We start from the raw sequence: 19,293 nt of genomic DNA, 5'->3' as shown, positions 1-19,293 counted from the left end.
ACTCAAAATTACTAGAATGTCTCAGCAAGACAACTGAGATTATAAAAAGCACCAAGCAGAGAAAGCTGGAGTATTTCGGACATGTAATGAGAAGTCCCAAATATAGGTTGCTGCAAAATATTATGCAAGGAACAATAGCAGGTAAACGCAGTCCAAGACGAAGAAACACCTCATGGTTGAAGAACTTGCGAGATTGGAATGAATTGTGTTGATAGAAGCATGCTATTTAGGGTGACAGTGAATAAAATTAAGATAGCTAGAAGAAGTTCTTATGCACAGGCATCATCATCATTCATCATTTTCTTTGCCTTATCCCTATGCGGGGTCGGCTTCCCTAATTGCATTTCTCCACACAATTCTATCTTGGGTCATATCAATGTTAATCCCCTTTACCAACATGTCCTGCCTTATCGTCTCCCCCCAGGTCTTCTTTGGTCTTCCTCTCCTACTCCTTCCAGGAATCCGCAAATTCTATTCTTCGTATTGGGTGATTAACGTCTCGACGTTGAACATGACCAAACCATCTTAACCCATGCTCTCTCATTTTGGCATCAATTGGTGCCACACCTAGACTTCCCCTAATATTCTCATTTCTAATTTTATCCTTCTTTGTCACTCCACTCATCCATCTAAGCATTCTCATTTCCGCCACATGCATTCGTTGTTCCTCCTTTTTTTTCACTGCCCAACATACAGTTCCATACAACTTAGCCGGTCTTATGGCTGTTTTATAGAATTTTCCCTTCAGCTTCATTGGAATTTTTCTGTCACACAACACACCACTCGCTTCTTTTCACTTCATCCATCCAGCCCTAATTCTACTGCATGCATCTCCATCTATTTCTCCATTACTCTGTAATACCGACCCTAGGTACTTAAAACTATTCCTTTTCACAATCATTTCACCATCCAAAGATACCATTTTATTTGTAGTAGCTCCATCTTTAAATGAACATTCCAAATACTCTGTTTTTGTCCTACTAAGTTTTAAAGTTTCTTATGCACAGGCATATATGTGCATTAATACAAAGTAATCATATCCAACTATGCCGGCATAAGGAAAAAACATGCTTCACGAAGATGTTGGGTATGTACCAATCAGAATTCATTCGAATATTCACCTCAATAATCTCTGTACGACTCTCTTAACTAATGACAACCCCATAGCATTATATGGAACCGCCACTAAAGCTAACATTGTATAGGCGATTACATTCTGCGAAACGTTCCCTAGACCTTCTTTGTACTCGACCACGTCCATCTGGCTTCCATAATTCTATCCTTGTTTCATATGTGAAAAGAAGAACTCTTTCCCAATGATTATCGTTCCAGTTAACATGGGCACTTGCAAATTTCAACCGTTGGATTTTGTGTTGTGGAAAAGCGGCAGAACTCTCGCAGGCCATTTTGGATTTAAGCCAACCTCTCCCTGCCCCTTGCCCCTGTTTTGACACCAACATTAACTTCTCTTTTTAGTCGAGGAAATGAAGCATTTTGGCTCGCAATTTTCTCGTCTAGCATAAATTTACTTGAAATTTTCACAGAAGGTAGGGAATAGTCCAAGTATAATTTTCTATATCATGCCGCTGTACGCTAAAACCTTGGGGGTGGTTGCTACCTTATCTCGGGGTGTGAATTTTTTATTAAATTTTAACCATGTAAATCGATGTAAAACGTAATTCTAAGAAAAAAATGTTTTTTACATTTTATTCGTAAAACTAATATTTTTCGAGTTATTCGCGGTTGAAAGTAACAGTTTTTCGACGAAAAGATCCACTTTTTTAGAGAGTTTTTTGAGAATAAATCGAAAAATAGGCACTTAATCAAAAAAAAAATGTAGCCATTGTAGCCAAAAAAACTGTAGCCAAATCGAAATTGTGTCTTTTAGTAATACAAACCAAATTCTTTTTCTATAATATTTTTACGACCAATACACGGCATGTTAAAAGTTAGCTTTTTTCGTCACATTTATAATTTGAAATATTCAAAGCCAAATAACGGGAAAACTTTGAATTTTTAGAGGAAAACTTATATAATCTTTTTTCAAGGATACAATTAGACCTTTCCAAAGAAAAAAAAACAAAAGTTTTTAGCATAAAAATTAAGTGACTTATGATCAAAAAAAGGTCGGTACCTGCTTTTCTTTATGAAAAAATGAGTGAAAACAACCCCATAACTACCCTCCTAATTAAAAACTTTGGTCTTCACCTTTCTGTAATTCCCTTTATATTTATATTATCAATACACCCAAGAAGTTTGAGCCATTAAAAAGGCCCAATTTTTGAAAACTTGGAGTTTAAAGGAAAATTGATTTTATGCAATATCGTATTTTTCGCCATTTTCTTCACAATATCTCGGAAAATACTAGAGATACGAAAAAAATGATAGATTACTAAATTGTAGTTTTTTTCATACCTAAAATTTCTTTGTACATAAATTTTCATTACAGTGAATATTTAGAGAGATATATCTATTTCAAACCTTTATTTACGAGCAAACACCCCCTTATCGAGCCCTTTAAACCCACCCCAATTAAAAACTAAGGGATCTTATGGAATTTAATTTACATAGTCTTATAGGTCTTCAAAAATCCGACAAAATCATTTTTGAAAAAAAAATTTATCGCCAAAAATACAGGAGCTATGTTTATAAAACGATTTTTTTTTCGAAAAATTCGAATAGTCCACCTATAGAGCATTTTCAATGTATATAATACCACAGAACTAGTTCGTATACAGGAAGATTACTAAAAAACTATTTGTATTTGTATTTGTACATATTTCGTATTTTTCTGTAAATAGATGTTTTTGTAATTCTTTAATTCTACTTTTTTCTGTATAGATCTATTAAATTATCTACTTAAAAAATTGCAATGTTATTAAGGGTGGTTTTTAAGGGTAAAAATATGATATTATATCCATTAGCATAAAACAATCATTATTTAACCAAACAAAACCAAATTTTACCCATATTAAAGTTTAAAATGTTTGTATATAATTTTTGACAATAAGGGGTAGTGTACACCCCTAAAAATAATCAACGCCCTTGAGTATGATATAGAATATGAAGTACAGGGTGAGATGATCCTAATCTCAAATTTTTTTGTAAATCGATGCAATCCGAAATTATTCTTTTAGGATAAGTCAATTTTTTATATATAGCTTCAACAAGGGTGGTTGTAAGGGTTGAAATATTATGATATTATATCTTAAAGTATAAAACAATCATTATGTAACTAATAAGAACCAAATGTTGACAATATTAAAGTTTAAAATGTTATTTTATAATTTTTTATAATTAGGGGGAGTTTTTACCCTTAAAAAACCAAAAGCGTACAACGGCTCAATATAGAAAATGAACTAGAGGGTGAAATGAAACCTAATCCCAAATTTTTGTACAAATCGATGCTGGACGAAAAAATTGCGAGGTTTTGCCATTTTTTCCATTTCATTTCCTCGACTATTTGAACACTTAATTCTTTTTCTTGGGAGTTTCTTTTCTTTCTTCTCCGTAGATGTTTTTTATCGATATTGTTTTACCTAATTACCTAAGCAATTATAAATACTCTACCTTCGTCAAATAAGGTCTTTCTATTTCCTGGATCCTCCAAAGAAAATACTTTAAATACTTGATGTTTTGTCAATACTCTTACGTTGTGATTATTTTCTGTTACAAATGATAATTAAAATCAGCTAAACGATGCGGTAAAAACATCCTGTATTACACAATATCCGAAATACGAAGCAATAAAACTAACGATTGAAAAGTAAAAGTTGATTTCGCCTACAAAATATCGATGTACAGACAAACTTATAAATTAGGAATCTCGAATTATACAAAATTAAAACAAATGTTTTCTATAGAGTGTACCTAAAAATTTTACTTTTGGAGAATATCAATAACCAAAGAAAATATCCAAAATTTGGAGCACAGCAATATCTTGGGAACCAGCTGTAAAGGTGCGACTTTTTAAAAAAACAGATTATAGTTATTGGTTATTTGTTATTTCTAATGAATGTCTGAAGTTATTTTACCTATCCCCGTTTGATATCGCTATGTCACCTTAATGTTTTTAATATTTGGAAACTCGGGTAAAATTTTCCACGCATTTCTAAAAGGAGTAACATATGAATTTTTAGTTGGATTTAGAAGCTTTTTATTATCTCTTTTTTCTATTCATCACGCAATTCAGGAAGTGCCCTACATAATGCAAAAAATTTTCCAGTTGATAATTTGATTTTCTCACTTCATTATTAATCCGTTTATTACTACATATTTGGTTTAGACTAGACACGTAAGTAGTGAGTAAGTACAAATATTTATAAAATGCCAGTAAAATCAGTCTTATTATATTTCATTCTTCTTGTGTGTCATCAGCTTAATATTTGTTGAGGAATTAATTCTAGAATGGATTAATTTTCTCTTCTGATATTTTAATTCCTTCAGTTTCTAGTCAGTGATTCTAGATGTTTTTTTTCGTAGCACTTATTATTTTTGTTGCGTTTATCTGTTGAATTGCTGTTTTCAGAGCTTTTTGTTAAGATTGGAATTTGAATTGGAATTAAACTTCGTAATAAATTTTGTTGGTCACTTGTAGATAGTTTTTAATTAGTCAGGGTTAACTTTGCATCGTCCATCATGATGTTTCCCAGATATTTGTACCACGTATAATACTACTAAAGATCACAATGAAATTTTAAAACTTCGATATGATTAGTTTCTGAAGAACATATACGGTTAAAACCGTGGAACATGCTTTATTTATGATTCACATTCCTTAATAATAATATACATATGTTATTTTTCAAAACAAATTGTTAATTATCATTAGGGAGCGGATTTATATGCGATCAATATTGAGGAAATATGCGCATATATATGCAGTAAAAAATTACGAAATATGCGCAAAATATGCACAAAAATTCAAAAAATGCGCATTTCGAGAAACCACAAATCTTCTGTTCTATTCTTTTCTAGTGGGTTCTTTTATAGGAGGGGGGGGGGCAAACTTATTTATTATCTTTTAAATAAAATCATTCTTTTTTATAGATGCAATTTATTCTCATTTTTTACAAAAACTGATACCAATAGTTGCAAGTTCTCCTATTTAAAATAAAACAACAATATCACTATAATATCTTCGATTATAATTCACTACAATGTATTTTTCCAATTTTTTTACGAGGAAATATTTTCTTTGATCAGATAAAATATTTTTATAACTTGAAAAACTCCTTTCAACATCACCAGAAGTAATTGGGGCGTATTTAAAATAACTTGTTAAAGCCGAAAATTCTGCACCAAAATTAATTTCAAAATTTCCATTAAAAATTTCGCGTATGTCCTCCAAAGTTTTAAAGCCGTTTTTCTAGAACCAATTCTAATTTCTTTTTAACTGAATTACCGATTTCACCGGGAACTTTCGAAATGTTTGCTTTAAAATTTCTAACTATTTCGACGGACTCTATTAAAGATATTTTCCGCTTTTCTAAATTATTTATGGTTTGTACTATAAAACTATAATGCGTCTTGATAAAAGTTAACTGATTTGCCAATGAAGTTGTTTTAACAATATGTTGTGCCTTTATTCCTTTATAATAGCAGCACTGTCTTCGGCGTTAAATTCTAAAAGCAATTCCTTAATTGGGACAAAATGTTCAGCATAAAAATTGCAGTTTCCAACCAAGTTCCCCACGTAGTCAGTACTGGGTCGGGAGGTAAAGGTACATTAGGTACTCTGTTCCTGTTTCTTTTTTTACGCTACTTATTAGTACATATATTTACATCAGGGAATTCACCCCTAATATGTTCCGTTAATAATTTCCGTTAGAAAATCGTAAAACTATGGCTAAAGGTGTGAATTTTCTTAACAATAGGGGATTTAAAAGGATCACCAGAATTATTATAGGTACCTACTAGATACACACACCGGCAAAATTAGCCGAACACGTTAAAAATGGGACATGTTTCATGTCTCGTACTTCATAAACCAGTGGTCCGATTTTAGTGATTATTTTAGTATGTTATAGCCTTATTATTTAAGAATATCGGTGTAATAATATTGTTGCTAGACAGGTAAATGTCATTTTATACCGGGTGTAAAAAGCATACTGTGTTTTTTTTCTTAAAGTTCGGAACGCCCTGTGGAATATTCCAGCATATATAAAATATTAAAATTAAAACTCGATTGTAGAATTATGCTTTCTTAACATTTTCTTTTTTGATTAATTTGCTTATGTTGGAAAATAAAAAAGTTATGTGCTTTAACAACTAGCCATGTTTTTTATCAATAAATCGTCATAATAGGGGAGAAAAGTATGATAAATTTGCAATTACTCGAGCGTTCTTGGGACCTGGAGTGGTTGTAAAGGATGGGTGGTACAACCAAAAAAAGTTAAGTTAAGTTTTCCATAAAGTGTGGGACTCTCCATTTTTAAATTTTTAAAGGTATTTACCTGTCTAGCAACAATATTACTACAACGATATTCTTAAGTAATAAGGCTATAACATACTGAAAGAATCACTTAAATCGGACCACTGGTTTATGAAATACGAGACATCAAACATGTCCCATTTTTAACGTGTTCGGCTAATTTTGCCGGTGTGTGTATAATAAAAGTAAATAAAATTCGGATTTCCTGGTAAACCATCCTTCATCATTTTAACATCCTACAATCATTTTTTTATAACGGCGCATTATAAGCACTATAAGTATTAAATACTTTGTGTAAAGATCGGGTATTTTCTAAGAAAAAAATGAAAAGGCAGATAATGAGCAGTCTCTCTTCAGGTAGTTCTCGAATTAATAGAACAGCCTGTGGTGGGAAATATTTTCTGTCGAATTAAAAAATTAAAAATTTTTTTTGGACTTGAATGGTTTTAAATATGCACAAAATATGCATGTTTTTTTTAAATATGCAAAATTTAGTAAAGGTCTCAAATATGCGAAATATGCATGCAATATGCATTTAGCATAAAATCCGCTCCCTAATTATCATGTAATACAGTAGCGCAATTTACATTCAGGAAAGTAAAACAAAAATGATACTTTCACACTCCAAAATCGTAGGTAAATATTGACAAAGAATGTTACAATTAAACTATCGTAATCGGTGAGCCATGAAATATAATTAGTATCATTGACGGATTTATTTTTATTATTTTAAGGGCCGGTTGTTCAAACGCTAATCAACAATGATCATTATCAAATAATTCATTACTGTCAATGTCAACTTTGTTTGGGTTGTTAAAAAGTCTGTGGAGTCTATAATCAATTAATATAACAATAATTATTAACATAATTAATAATAAATCTCATAATTGTAATTAATTATGTTTTCAGCAACCCAAACAAAGTTGACATTGACAGTTTTGGTGACAGTAATGAAATATTTGATAATGATCATTGTTGATTAGCGTTCGAACAACCGGCCCTTAGTGTATTTTTGATCGTACGATTTCATAATAAATATCTAACTAATAATTACTTAAAAAAGATAAAGGCAGTTTTTGTTTATATTTGATTCAGAGTTGGACCACCATCTCCATATAGCTATTTCAGCATTCTCATGCATCCTCAGTGAAGCTATGCAGTCACAACTCTGAAAGAAATATCAACAATCTGCCTATTTAAGGGAAACCATCGCGATACAATGATTCCACCTTTTGAGACGCAATCTAGCGACATCTCTCGTATTACGAGGAAAACAACGAAAAGCCCTAGATACAAGGTTTACTACTTTTTAAACAATTTAAGACTTTTCGTTACTACCGGATATATCCGCAACATATTAGCAGCTATTAAACAATTATTGTACAAATCTTAAGTAAATTATATTATTCGATGGTGTAAAGGCCAAAGAGCGTAACCCTGAATTTATAAATTTTCCAGGAGGCTTATAAAACTGAATTACTTGTATTTCAGTTTCAATATTCTAAGTTACATGTTTTATGTAGCTAGTTAAACTAGCTACATAGAAAAATGAATATAGATTATTGATACTAGCTACATAGTACGTAGTGTACACTACGTAGTAGTGTTTCAATATTCTAAGTTGCATGTTTTATGTAGCTAGTTAAACTAGCTACATAGAAAAATAAATATGGAATATTGATACTAGCTACATAGTACAGTGGAACCTCGATAACTCGGATTAATCGGGACCGCGCCGATTCGGGTTATCGAAAATCCGGGTTAGCCGGAGAATATGGTAAAAATTAATAAAATACGGTATACTTACAGATAAACTCCGTTATCATTGAAATAACATGAAATATATTATATGCACAGTACCTACACATCTAAATTATGAAAAACACGCAAACACAAGCCTAAGCAAACGGAAACAAATAATACAGGACTGTACTACACATAATATAGTCACAATCGGAATGATGTTATGAACAGTGAAAACTAAGACCATTGTTTAAAAAAGAATTTTTTAAATAGTCTTTTAGTCTTTTTTAAACAATGCTAAGACAGTTTGAAATAAATAAAGGAATAACAGGTGCCTGTTGTTTCCGATAAATCTGAGACAATGACCGTCGCTCTGCCGCCGCCGCAGTGTGCCACGAGTCATTTTTACTATCCTATACATAGTTCAAATTACACAAATACACATTACCTCTCAAATATATTACATACTATCCCTTGCAAGATAATTCGGATAGAATTCCCCAGATTAAGAGACTGGGCCGATATCAAGCACAAAATAATCTGGGGAATTCCATCCGAATTATCTTGCAGCGGATAGTACATTTTTATTGTTGAAATGTTTGTCTGATGAAAATCGGTCCGGTTTAGCCGGACTTCCGGGTTATCGGGGGCCGACTTATCGGGGTTCCACTGTACAAGTAATTCAGTTTTGTAAGCCTCCTGTAAAATTCATAAATTGAGGGTTACGCCCAACTATTTCTATTTTTTAATAGAAATTAATAGAATTAATTATTTATTTAAAAATCAGGGTTAACTTCAAATACTATTGACTCTTTTTAATGGGAGAATCATTCTACTAATAATAAAAAGAATAGGAGAAAGATATCTCTTTTTGATTTGAATATTTGCTATATGTATTTACTGACATTAATCCTTAAAACGTTTGCAGAGAATAATTTGTTAATATATTTCTGAGAGCAATAAGATATTGCCTCGATTTTTTCATTGCGAAAAACGTGATCAAGATTCACTTTTCATTACTTTCACTATAGTTTATGGTACTCTTAGTTAAGAAAAAGCATGACCTTTTTGCACGTTTGGTGTGCACCTTTTTAAAACCGATTCCGTGTTGGTATTGAAAACATTACATATTTGTAACTGAAAAAAATATGAAGTGGTTTCTCTGTTTATTTTTAGATTTCTATTAAGAACTTTTAGGAAAATAAACTTAAAAAAATATGGTTCTTAAAGACTACCCAATTATAAGGAAAGAAGCTACTGCTTTTAACTTACTTTTAACGGAGTCTCTGGAATACCCTCGTTCTCCTGGGGGTATTCCAGAAGCTCCGGTAGGCACCGAAAATGCCTAGAACCGCTCATTTGGGCCCTTCATGTGGTTTGCAGGGTGCCCAAAATTTGTAGAACCTGGCCTGAAATGGCCTTGAGACTAATCTCGAAATTTTATCTCAAGTGGACATTTAGCTTAGATCCCGGTTAAGTCTTAAAATTGTTGGTTTTCTTTGAAGACAATTGTAGTAAAGTAAAATCCCGTGGAATATTAACTGTTTAATAGTGTAGGAAACAGAGGTTGAACCTCGCAAAATGGACACAAGTCCGGTTTTATTTATTTTTTTTTTTTCTGGTTTATCAAGGGGTGTTTATTATGAGACTTTATTTAACGTAGCCCTTCCTGTACGTTTTACAAAAAAATTTACTTAATAGTAAAATGAAGAGGACTATATTTCCTACTATTTATTTCCCTACAGCATATGTCTATCACCCACCGTTTAGCGGGGGTGACGCCCCAAATTTGACAAATTTTTAAAAAATATGTTTTTAAAAAATATATTTTTCCCTAACTGTAATGAAACTTAAGAAGAAACCCTGCGGCAATTAATCACAAATAAGTGGCTGATTGTTTGGTAAAGGTTTCATTTAAGGACAATTGCAAATTTTTTAATTACAGGGTGATACATTAAAAAAAAACCCTTTTTATACCATCTGAACGCTGAACCGCCTATGCTAGAGTAAACAAACTTTCAGGGATTATCCATGTACTGGTGTTATTTACACTTTGTATAATACACCCCCATATTTTCCCCGGAACCACCTAAAAAAAGGAGAATTAATAAAGAAAATAATAAAAAATTGATTTTGGGCCACAATTGTGGCTTTAGGGTGCAAAGAAAATAAAATATGCATAGATCATAATGTGTAGCAGACAGTGTGTTCTTTTATAGTACATTATTAATAAAATGAATAGGTGACGAAAAAAAAAACAAAAACTGGAGCCCGCCAAAGCATTTCTGAGGTTTACGGCGCCACTGTGCCGTAACGGTTGCTTATACGAAAAAAATGCACATGACCTTTGTAGAAAGAATAGTGGTAATTAATTCTGTATAAATTTTATTTTAAAAAAATGCATAGGTAATGAGAAAATCGTAAAAACATGCTCTCTAAGGCACGTTTCCCAAACTTATTTTTCCGTGGCCCGGTTATTTTTGAACTTATCCCTCGTGACCCACTAATTTTTTTGTATACCCTGGTACGTGTGTGCAAGAAAACATTTATTTTAATTTTATATTATATTTTAATAAAGAATCACTAGCTCAAACAAAAATGTAATAAAACAAAATAAAAATCAAACACTTTATTAGTATGCAGTTGTTTCTGGTTAACTAAAAATTTCACGTTTGGAGGAAAATCTGTTAATTTTATCCTCAGGTACTTCCAAACGGTTTCTATATTTATTTTTGAGGAAAACCGGTGTTGACAACCCCACTTCACACTTATAGGTTGTATAGGTTGAAACTATCGCTTTTTCTGCTAGAACTGGGTACTCCTGGCGGCAAGACAGCAAAGAATCTATCAGTGGTATTTTGTCAAATGGGTATGTCTTTGAATGCCCTATCACACGATAGTTCAATTACTGACTTAATATCTAAATCAGGATGTTCTGTGTCCGATTCCACGTCCGATTTTAAATGGATTCCTTATCCATGCTTTATTGCTGTAGATGGGGAGAAAATATTCCTTCAGATTTGCCTCCAGTCCTAGCAGGTGTTCCTCGAAAGCCTCTGAAATCTCACCCGACAATGAATTCACGCTACACTCTTTTTGTTTTGTAGTTCTGTTAGCTTTGTAATTTCCTGCTTCTGGGGATAGGGGTAGTTTCTGCAGTTTATTTTCAAGGATAAGGGTACTTTCCGCAGGGATGTTGCAATAATCATATATATTTATGAAAAACCCTATTGATGGAGCGTATGTCCATATGGGCCAAAAAGCAAAAAAAAAAAATTTCAACCCCCTCCCCTTAATTTTTTTTTGCTACAGGTTTTGCATCAAGAAATCGCTTTTGGTGTCCATGCATGGGTAATAAGAACGTGCACAAAATAATATATGAAGCATTTTAATAAATGGCATGGTGTGTGAATGATTCCAAGAAAATCACTTTCTTTATTAATTCTCGTTTTTCTGGGTGGTTCCGAAAAAAATGGGGGTCCATTATAGAAATTTATAAATAACACCAGTACATGGATAATAATCTCTGAAAGTTTTTTTTACTCTAGCATAGGCTATTCAGATGGTATAAAAAGGAGTTTTTTTAAAATGTAACACCCTGTAATTAAAAAATTTGCAATTGACCTTAAATGATACGTATACCACAAAATCTGCCACTTATTTGTGATTAATTGTCGCAGGGTTTATTCTTAATTTTTAGTATAGTTAGGAAGAAATAATTTTTTTTAAACATCTCTTTTAAAAATTTCTCAACTTTGGGGCGCCACTCCCGCTAAACGGTGTGTGATAGACATATGCTGTCGGGAAATAAATAGTAGGAAATAATATGGTCCTCTTCATTTTACTATTAAGAAAATTTTTTGTAAAACGCACAGGAAGGGCTACGTTTCGCAAAAACCACAAATTACCCCCTTTAAAGGGATGAAAAGGGGGTTCCGGGGCTAATTTTTTTAAGAAAATGTTAGTCTCATAATGAGCACGCCTTGATATACCAGAAAGAAAATAAAACCGGACTTGTGTCCATTTTGCGAGGTTCAACCTCTGTTTCCTACACTATAAAATTAATAAAATTAGTGCAAAGTATATGATTTTCATTTGTTTAATCGATGGCTTTGTGCTCTTTCTGTATGATGATTATCTCCAAATAACCTTCATCTTTTTCTTTAGTATCCTTAAAGTATATACTTATTACTTTACAGAGTAGAATATATTAATAAAGGTAAAGGTATTCCCTTACAGGGGTAGGGTTATCTCATACAGTGGTCAAAAGAGTTACGATTTGTATCCTCCGGTGTATATTTTTTTAACATCAACTTCTTCTTCTTTAAGTTCCATCTTCTATCGAAGGTTGGAAATCATCATGGCAATGCGGGCCCTGTTGACTGCCGCTCTAAATAGCTCTGCACTACTGCATTCGAACCATTCCCGTAAGTTCTTAAGCCAGGATTTTCTTCGTCTTCCCACATTTCGCTTTCCCCGGATTTGGGCTTGCATAATAAGTTGTAATAATGAGTATTTTTGCCCTCTCATCACGTGTCTTAATTACTCAAGTTTTCGTCTTTTGATAGTTATTATTATTTCCGGTTGATTTCCTATCCTTCTAGTTACTTCCACGTTCGACATTCTTTGAATCCATGATATTCGTAGGATTCTTCTGTAACACCAAAATTCAAAGGCGGCCAACTTATTCAAATGGACTTGTTTCAACGTCAACGCTTCCAAGCCATTTATAAAGAAGAGTAGAGAACACGTAACATCGAAGCTTCCTTAGGCGTAGTTCTATATATCCCGACAACAAAGAAACTTTTTAAGTTTAATGAATGATGCACGTGCTATTTCAATACGTGTCTTAATTTCTTTGGTTTGGTCTACATTTGATGTTATCCATGTTCCTAAGTATTTGTAGTTATCCACACTCTCAACAGTATCTTCAATAGTTAATTGGATGTTTACGTGTGCCGATTTAGTAATGATCATGCATTTAGTTTTCTTTAAATTCATCTTCAGTCCGTACTCATGACAGCGTTCATTAAGGCGTTGCATTACGTTCTGTAAATCATTGTTGTTATCTGTTATTATTACTGTATCGTCTGCAAAATGTAAGTTGTTCAAAACTTCTCCATTGATAGATATACCTTCTATTGAATCTGAGAGAGCTTCTTGAAATACCGCTTCACTGTAGACATTGAAAAGTAGTGGAGACAGCACGCAACCCTGACGGACTCCTCTCTGTATTTTGATATCTTGGGTGTCCTGGTTGTCAACTCTAACCTTGACAGTTTGATTCCAATATATATATTAGATATAATTTTCATGTCACGACTGTCAATATTTTTGCTTTTTAATATATCTACAAGCTTTTTATGTTGAACTTCATCAAATGCATTTTCAAAGTCTACAAAACATAAGTACATATCCTGATTCATGTCCATGCATCTCTGGGCCGGCACATTCAAGCCGAACAAAGCATCTCGTGTGCTCATACCATTTCTAAAGCCAAATTGTGTGTCACTGATTTCATATTCGAGAGTTTTAACAATTCTACTGTGTATTATTTTCAAAAATGTTAAGTGTGTGACTCATTAAAGACACTGTTCTGTGATCCGAGCAGGTTGTTGTACTTGACTTTTTGGGAATTGCTATAAAGGTCGATTGCAGCCATTGTCTGGGGATTGTGGCAGTCTGAAAGAGTTCAACCATTACATCAATACCATCTTCATCAATAAGTTTTAATAATTCGATGGGCACATCATCTGGTCCAGTAGCTAACTCTTTCGTGTTTTTAATGGCATATATGACTTCGTCTCTTAATATTGGTGGTCCGGTATCCTCTGTGATTTCTAATGACAGTTCTCCTCTTTCATCATTAAAGAGTTGTTGGATGTAATTGGTCCATTGACACCATCTCTCCTTCACGTCAGTAATAACATCCCCTTTATCATTTTTAAGTTAATTAATTTTAACTATATGTTTTTAAACAGTCTTATTCTATTCTAGCTGTAGATACTAAAAATCTCTTTTTCTTTTCAAGGTACAAGAAGGTATAGAAATTGGAGCATACGAAAGCATTCCCGGAAATCAAAAAATCAACTTATTCGAAATTTTGGGTGACCAATTCCCCCCAGAAGTCGTAAACAACCTTCAACAACAGATCGATCAAGTGGGCAGGAGCTAATTGTGAATGAGGTTTTATTTAAATCGTAAGGATGTGATATGAAATTGTTAATGTATGTCTTCTCGTGTCAAAAAAAAAATGTTTCGCCAAGTACTATCTATTGTACTTTTTTAAAGTTTTATTTTTGTAGTTTGGTGTTAAAATTTTTATTTCTTTTGTACATATTAAATATAATTATTCTATAAGGTGTTTTAAATAAAGTCTAAACAGGTTTTTTTATTTTATTTTTACACAAATTCACACATAGCGCCTATAGGGCTTTTCATTCACAGTCATTTGTTTCGAGCTTCTGTCATGTGTCACATAATATTAATATATCTACGTCATACGTTATTGGCATATACCAATGATACAAACCAAAGACGTATGTCGTAGATATATTAATATTATGTGACACATGACAGAAGCTCGAAACAAATGACAATCGATGAAAAGCCCTATTACCACGTATTCTTTTTCTCATGATCATCTTTCAGTGTTTCACAGTTTTTCGATTTCTTTCTAACGTATTAAATTGTATATGACAGAAAGAAAGGCACGTCGGGTGATTACTTTGGTAATTATTTCTAAATCGGTGATTATTCTTGTTGTCGATAGATGGCGCCATAATAAAAAAATAATTTTTTTTAATTAGATAATAATATTACAAATATAATCTGTATAATTTATAAGACTATATAAATCAAAGAAAATACCATTTTATAAATGCAAGAAACACATTTGATTTGTTTTTATTCCAAATTGAAAATAAAATGTGACAACTGTCAGATTTAACTAAAATGTCATGTTAGAATAAATGTAATAAATGTGTATTATCATGGACTTATCCTTTTTCCTATCATTTGTTACGCACTGAAAAATGATCATGAAAAGGACAATATTACTCCCCAACGGCGCTACTTCAATCAAAATTGCTCTCAATTTCAGCTAAAGCAAAGGTGCTTACTTAAAACTATAATAAAAGAAAAGAATGTGTGTGTACTTTGTACCCACGTAAGAAGTTATACTTATATTATATGATTTCAACGAAATTAATATACCTTAAACAGTTTATTTTTATTTTATTTAAATATTAAATTAATTTTAATACTTACTACTTTCCAAAATATTTTATTAAAAAAATACCAAAAATTAAAAAAATTAAAGAATAAAACACACACAAACACATTGAAAAATGCCACAAAGAAATGATTTCTGAACAATAATTGTTGGCAAAAATTTCAACTAAATACGTATTTTCTGAAAAAAAAATTATATAATAAATATACTTACAATCATAAAATGTATAAAAAAAAAATAAAAAAATAAAAATTTGTATTGGGGATCGAACCCGCGTATATTAGGGTGGTTAGGTTTGAAATCAAAGCACCTTAGAGTTTGGCCACTTAGACATACCCGTCATGTGGGAAGATAGGCCAACTGAACGTTTTAAACGTTTTGTCAGTTCTGAATTAAAATATTAGAATACAACAAAATATAGAGAAAGAAAAGAATATATTAGATTGATGAAGATTGGTAGAAATTTTGTTGGTAATCAAATTATGTAAATCAAAGCATAACCTAATATGCAGGTACATTTTATATTTTTCCAATAGGTAAATTTGTATTTTTTTGTTACAATTCTGAAACATTTACAATTGCGTACTTGTTGCTTTTAAAAACTATTTAAAAAGTCACTACAATTATAAACTTGCTTTTTTATCTGTCCTCACAACAGTAAAAACTAATATACACAACATTTTTTTACCCATAACCGACATATTGAACAATTATGGACAGGCCATTGTAATTACCCAATCAGAGCACGTATAACGTTTCAGTGCGCCCAGGACCAAGACTTTTGATAAATTCGCGCATATATATTTACTCCCAAACGCGCCTATAAAGAAGTATATCTTCAATAATAATAACGTGTGAAAGTGAGACGTGGACACTGAACCAGCGTGAAACACCAAAATTATTAGTATTAGAACGGAAGATCCTCCGGACTATTCTTGGGCCATGAAGAGACGAGATAACAAGAGAGTGGAGACGAAGACCTAACCAGGAACTCCAAGTACTCTATTGAGACGAGAAAAGACTACTAAATACAACCTTACTGGGAAAGGCCCGATGTCAAAAGCTCAGTTGGTCGTCCAAGAAAAACACGGAAATATGCATTAACGAGGGATCTACGTCAGATGGGGTACAACAAAAATGGGAGATTATTGCATAAGATCGGCCAGAGTGGAAGAAAATAGTAAACGTCGCCAAGACTCACTTAGAGCTGTAGTTCCATAAGAGAGAAGAAGATCAGTTATAGGTAGACCTACAGGAAGACCCAAAATAGGTGGACCAGATAATTAAGGGAAATGACAAGTGTAGACTTAGAGGCTAGATAGCCGCACAAGTAACACAACCAACTGTTTAGCGAAAGAAAATCCATACCGACTGATTCCCTGTGAGAAATGAATTGGAGTAGCTCGAAGAAAGGGTAGTCGCTTCTCTATAGATAGATGAATATGGCATGATGATGTTGAAATTAAATTTAATTTATATTTTTTGATATTTTTGATGATATGTGGCTCGTTGCTGATGAACAAAGTACGTAACAAGTTGCTTAGAACAACAGAATAATCTAAAAAATATATTATACGTCACCGCAATAATGATTTATGTATCTACCAAGTCAGTAAAGTGACTCTTTATCAAACGAGTCTGATATTACGAGAAGAGCGAGCGTAGCGAGCGAGGCAAGTAACAGTTGAGTTCGATAAAGAGTCTCTACTGACGTGGTGCATAAAAAAATTTTATCGCCAAGGTAATTTGATATTGATTTTAACACTTACTTGCAATTTACAATATTTAAGAACTTTTTAAATTTTAGACGTAATAATAATTTTCATGACAGTAATGACAGATAACTTTTTCAACATAGCCGCTTTCGATTATTAATCGATAATAGAAATATTGCATAATTACTCAATCGGTAAAGTAAAATACCCGCTTTTCGAATATGTAATAGCTATTTGTATAACAAGGGAGGAAAGTGCTACTTTTTCTCCCGAGAATGAAGTTTACTGCCCGACGCCTAGCGGAGGGCAGTAATCATTCAAGGGAGGAAAAGGCACTTTACTCCCATGTTATACATATGGTTTTTCCACCTTCCTCAAATTAATAACAAGTCATTTTTTCATTTTTACTTTATTAATGTAACTAACCAACAAAATTTATTAAAACTAAAACTAACAAGTAGGTACAATATAACTGTCAACTGTCAAATATAAGTCAAATTATTAATGTAAACATTGTTAAATCAAAATAACAATTTACTGTTTTTTACCAATCTGCAAAATACAGGGTGTTTTATAAATAAACGTTAAAATGTATACATACGTACGTAATAGAAAATAGATATTGTACAGGGCGTCAATAAGTTATGTTTCATGAATGAAATACCATGACGTCACTTTTACTTTTCCTCCATAGGGAGGAAAAATATTTTCCTCCCTAGGGAGGAAAAGTACAACTTTGCTCCCTACAGTTATGTCTGGAAAAGTATACTTTTGGTAGAGGTAGGTGGAAAAAATATTTTTTCTACGGATATTTTTTATATGAATATAATTACAAAATACTACAGAATTTCACTTTTTGACATAAATTTAATTGATAATATCGCAAATTTTGTACAATATTTTTAATATTTAAAGTAAATAAATTTTGAGTTCACTTAAATAAATGATCGATTACTGCCATCGACCACTTTACATTCAATCTCGGTTAATTTGATTAATAATCGCGGTAGGTAAAGTAAAATTCTTCTTTCAGCACAATAAAGTGTTACTTTACTGCCGCAAATGAGGGAAAATAAGTACAACAATGAATGACTTTAGTGACGGTTGTCGAGAAAATATAATATCTATCATTTTGGAAGGAGGAAGGTTAGGTACCTTTGTGAATAACTTAATAAATGTCAAACACAAAAGAAAATTAAAAGTAAAAAATAAGAAATAATTAAGCTACTGGCTGTTATAAAATTTGGGATGAGCCAAGAAAAAGACAAAATATTAATTTATTTTTCTTTTATTTAAACATTATTTGGTTATTGATATAACAAAAAGATTTAATATATCAACAAATAAAAAATAAAAAATAAGTTATTCGCAGAAACAATCTTCCTTTCAATATTCATATCTTTTGTAGCTATTCCCCAATCTCTGTAACGAATCAGCTTCCAAAACCAATCGGTTTCTATTTTTTAAATAATACATCTATATTTATAGATTATTTTATAATTTGGAATTATGGTCACTGTGTCATTGCCATTTTTAATAACTGAATGACCAGGAACCCATTTGTCCAATACAGTGGCCTTCTTCATCGAATGTAGCTAATGTCAATCTGTTAAGTTTGTTATTAAGACATGGCAGAGTTGAAGGATACATAGTTCCCATCATTATTGATGAATGTGACTCTAAAACAAAAAATATATTTTAACTACATATCTCGTTCAATGGCGTTTAAAACATTAATGTCCGACTGGTCTATTATTTGACAAATAATGACATTATTTCGAAGTCTTTTAAGTACGATATAACGCCCAAGGGCGTGTTATTGAAAAATAACGTCCTAGGGCCTATTAAATTTAAATAACGAGTTAAATACTGTCAAGTTGACAAATAAAACTCAAAGTAAAACTATGGTTACCACAATTACTTTACGACCATTTCTGGTAAATGTACTTATTTGAAGACTAATGAATTCAAAATTCATTCAAATTTTTTGCATATAAAGAAAAATTTAGTCGGACATTAAACGTTGAAGGCACCACGGGTATTATAATAATAACGCTTTCGGTCAACGTATACACCTCGGGCCGAAGGCCCTCGGTAAATACACCATTGACCTCGAGCGTTATTATCCTTATAATACCCTTGGTACCTTAATAACTATAACATAATTA

At 32.2% G+C, this 19,293-nt stretch overlaps 2 protein-coding genes across 5 annotated transcripts in view; one reads left to right on the top strand and one right to left on the bottom strand.

The window, feature by feature from the left end:
• The window catches only part of LOC114329826 (uncharacterized), a 51,580-nt gene extending 37,017 nt beyond the window's left edge, over window positions 1-14,563 (top strand). For all 3 annotated transcript variants that reach the window (XM_028279072.2, XM_028279073.2, XM_050647850.1), the window contains exon 3: window positions 14,208-14,563. In XM_028279072.2, the coding sequence (XP_028134873.1) occupies window positions 14,208-14,351 (144 nt within the window). In that variant the 3' untranslated portion in view covers window positions 14,352-14,563. The remainder of the gene's footprint in view (window positions 1-14,207) is intronic.
• Window positions 14,564-18,397: 3,834 nt separating this feature from the next.
• The window catches only part of LOC114329827 (FERM domain-containing protein 8), a 31,686-nt gene continuing 30,790 nt past the window's right edge, over window positions 18,398-19,293 (bottom strand). For both annotated transcript variants that reach the window (XM_028279074.2, XM_028279076.2), the window contains exon 9: window positions 18,398-18,804. In XM_028279074.2, coding sequence (XP_028134875.2) covers window positions 18,659-18,804 — 146 coding nt within the window. In that variant the 3' untranslated portion in view covers window positions 18,398-18,658. The remainder of the gene's footprint in view (window positions 18,805-19,293) is intronic.

The sequence above is a fragment of the Diabrotica virgifera genome, chromosome 3 (genome assembly GCF_917563875.1).
Source record: "Diabrotica virgifera virgifera chromosome 3, PGI_DIABVI_V3a".
NCBI lineage: Eukaryota > Metazoa > Arthropoda > Insecta > Coleoptera > Chrysomelidae > Diabrotica > Diabrotica virgifera.
Note: the sequence above shows the minus strand (reverse complement) of the source record. Positions and strands in the feature narration are given on the sequence as shown.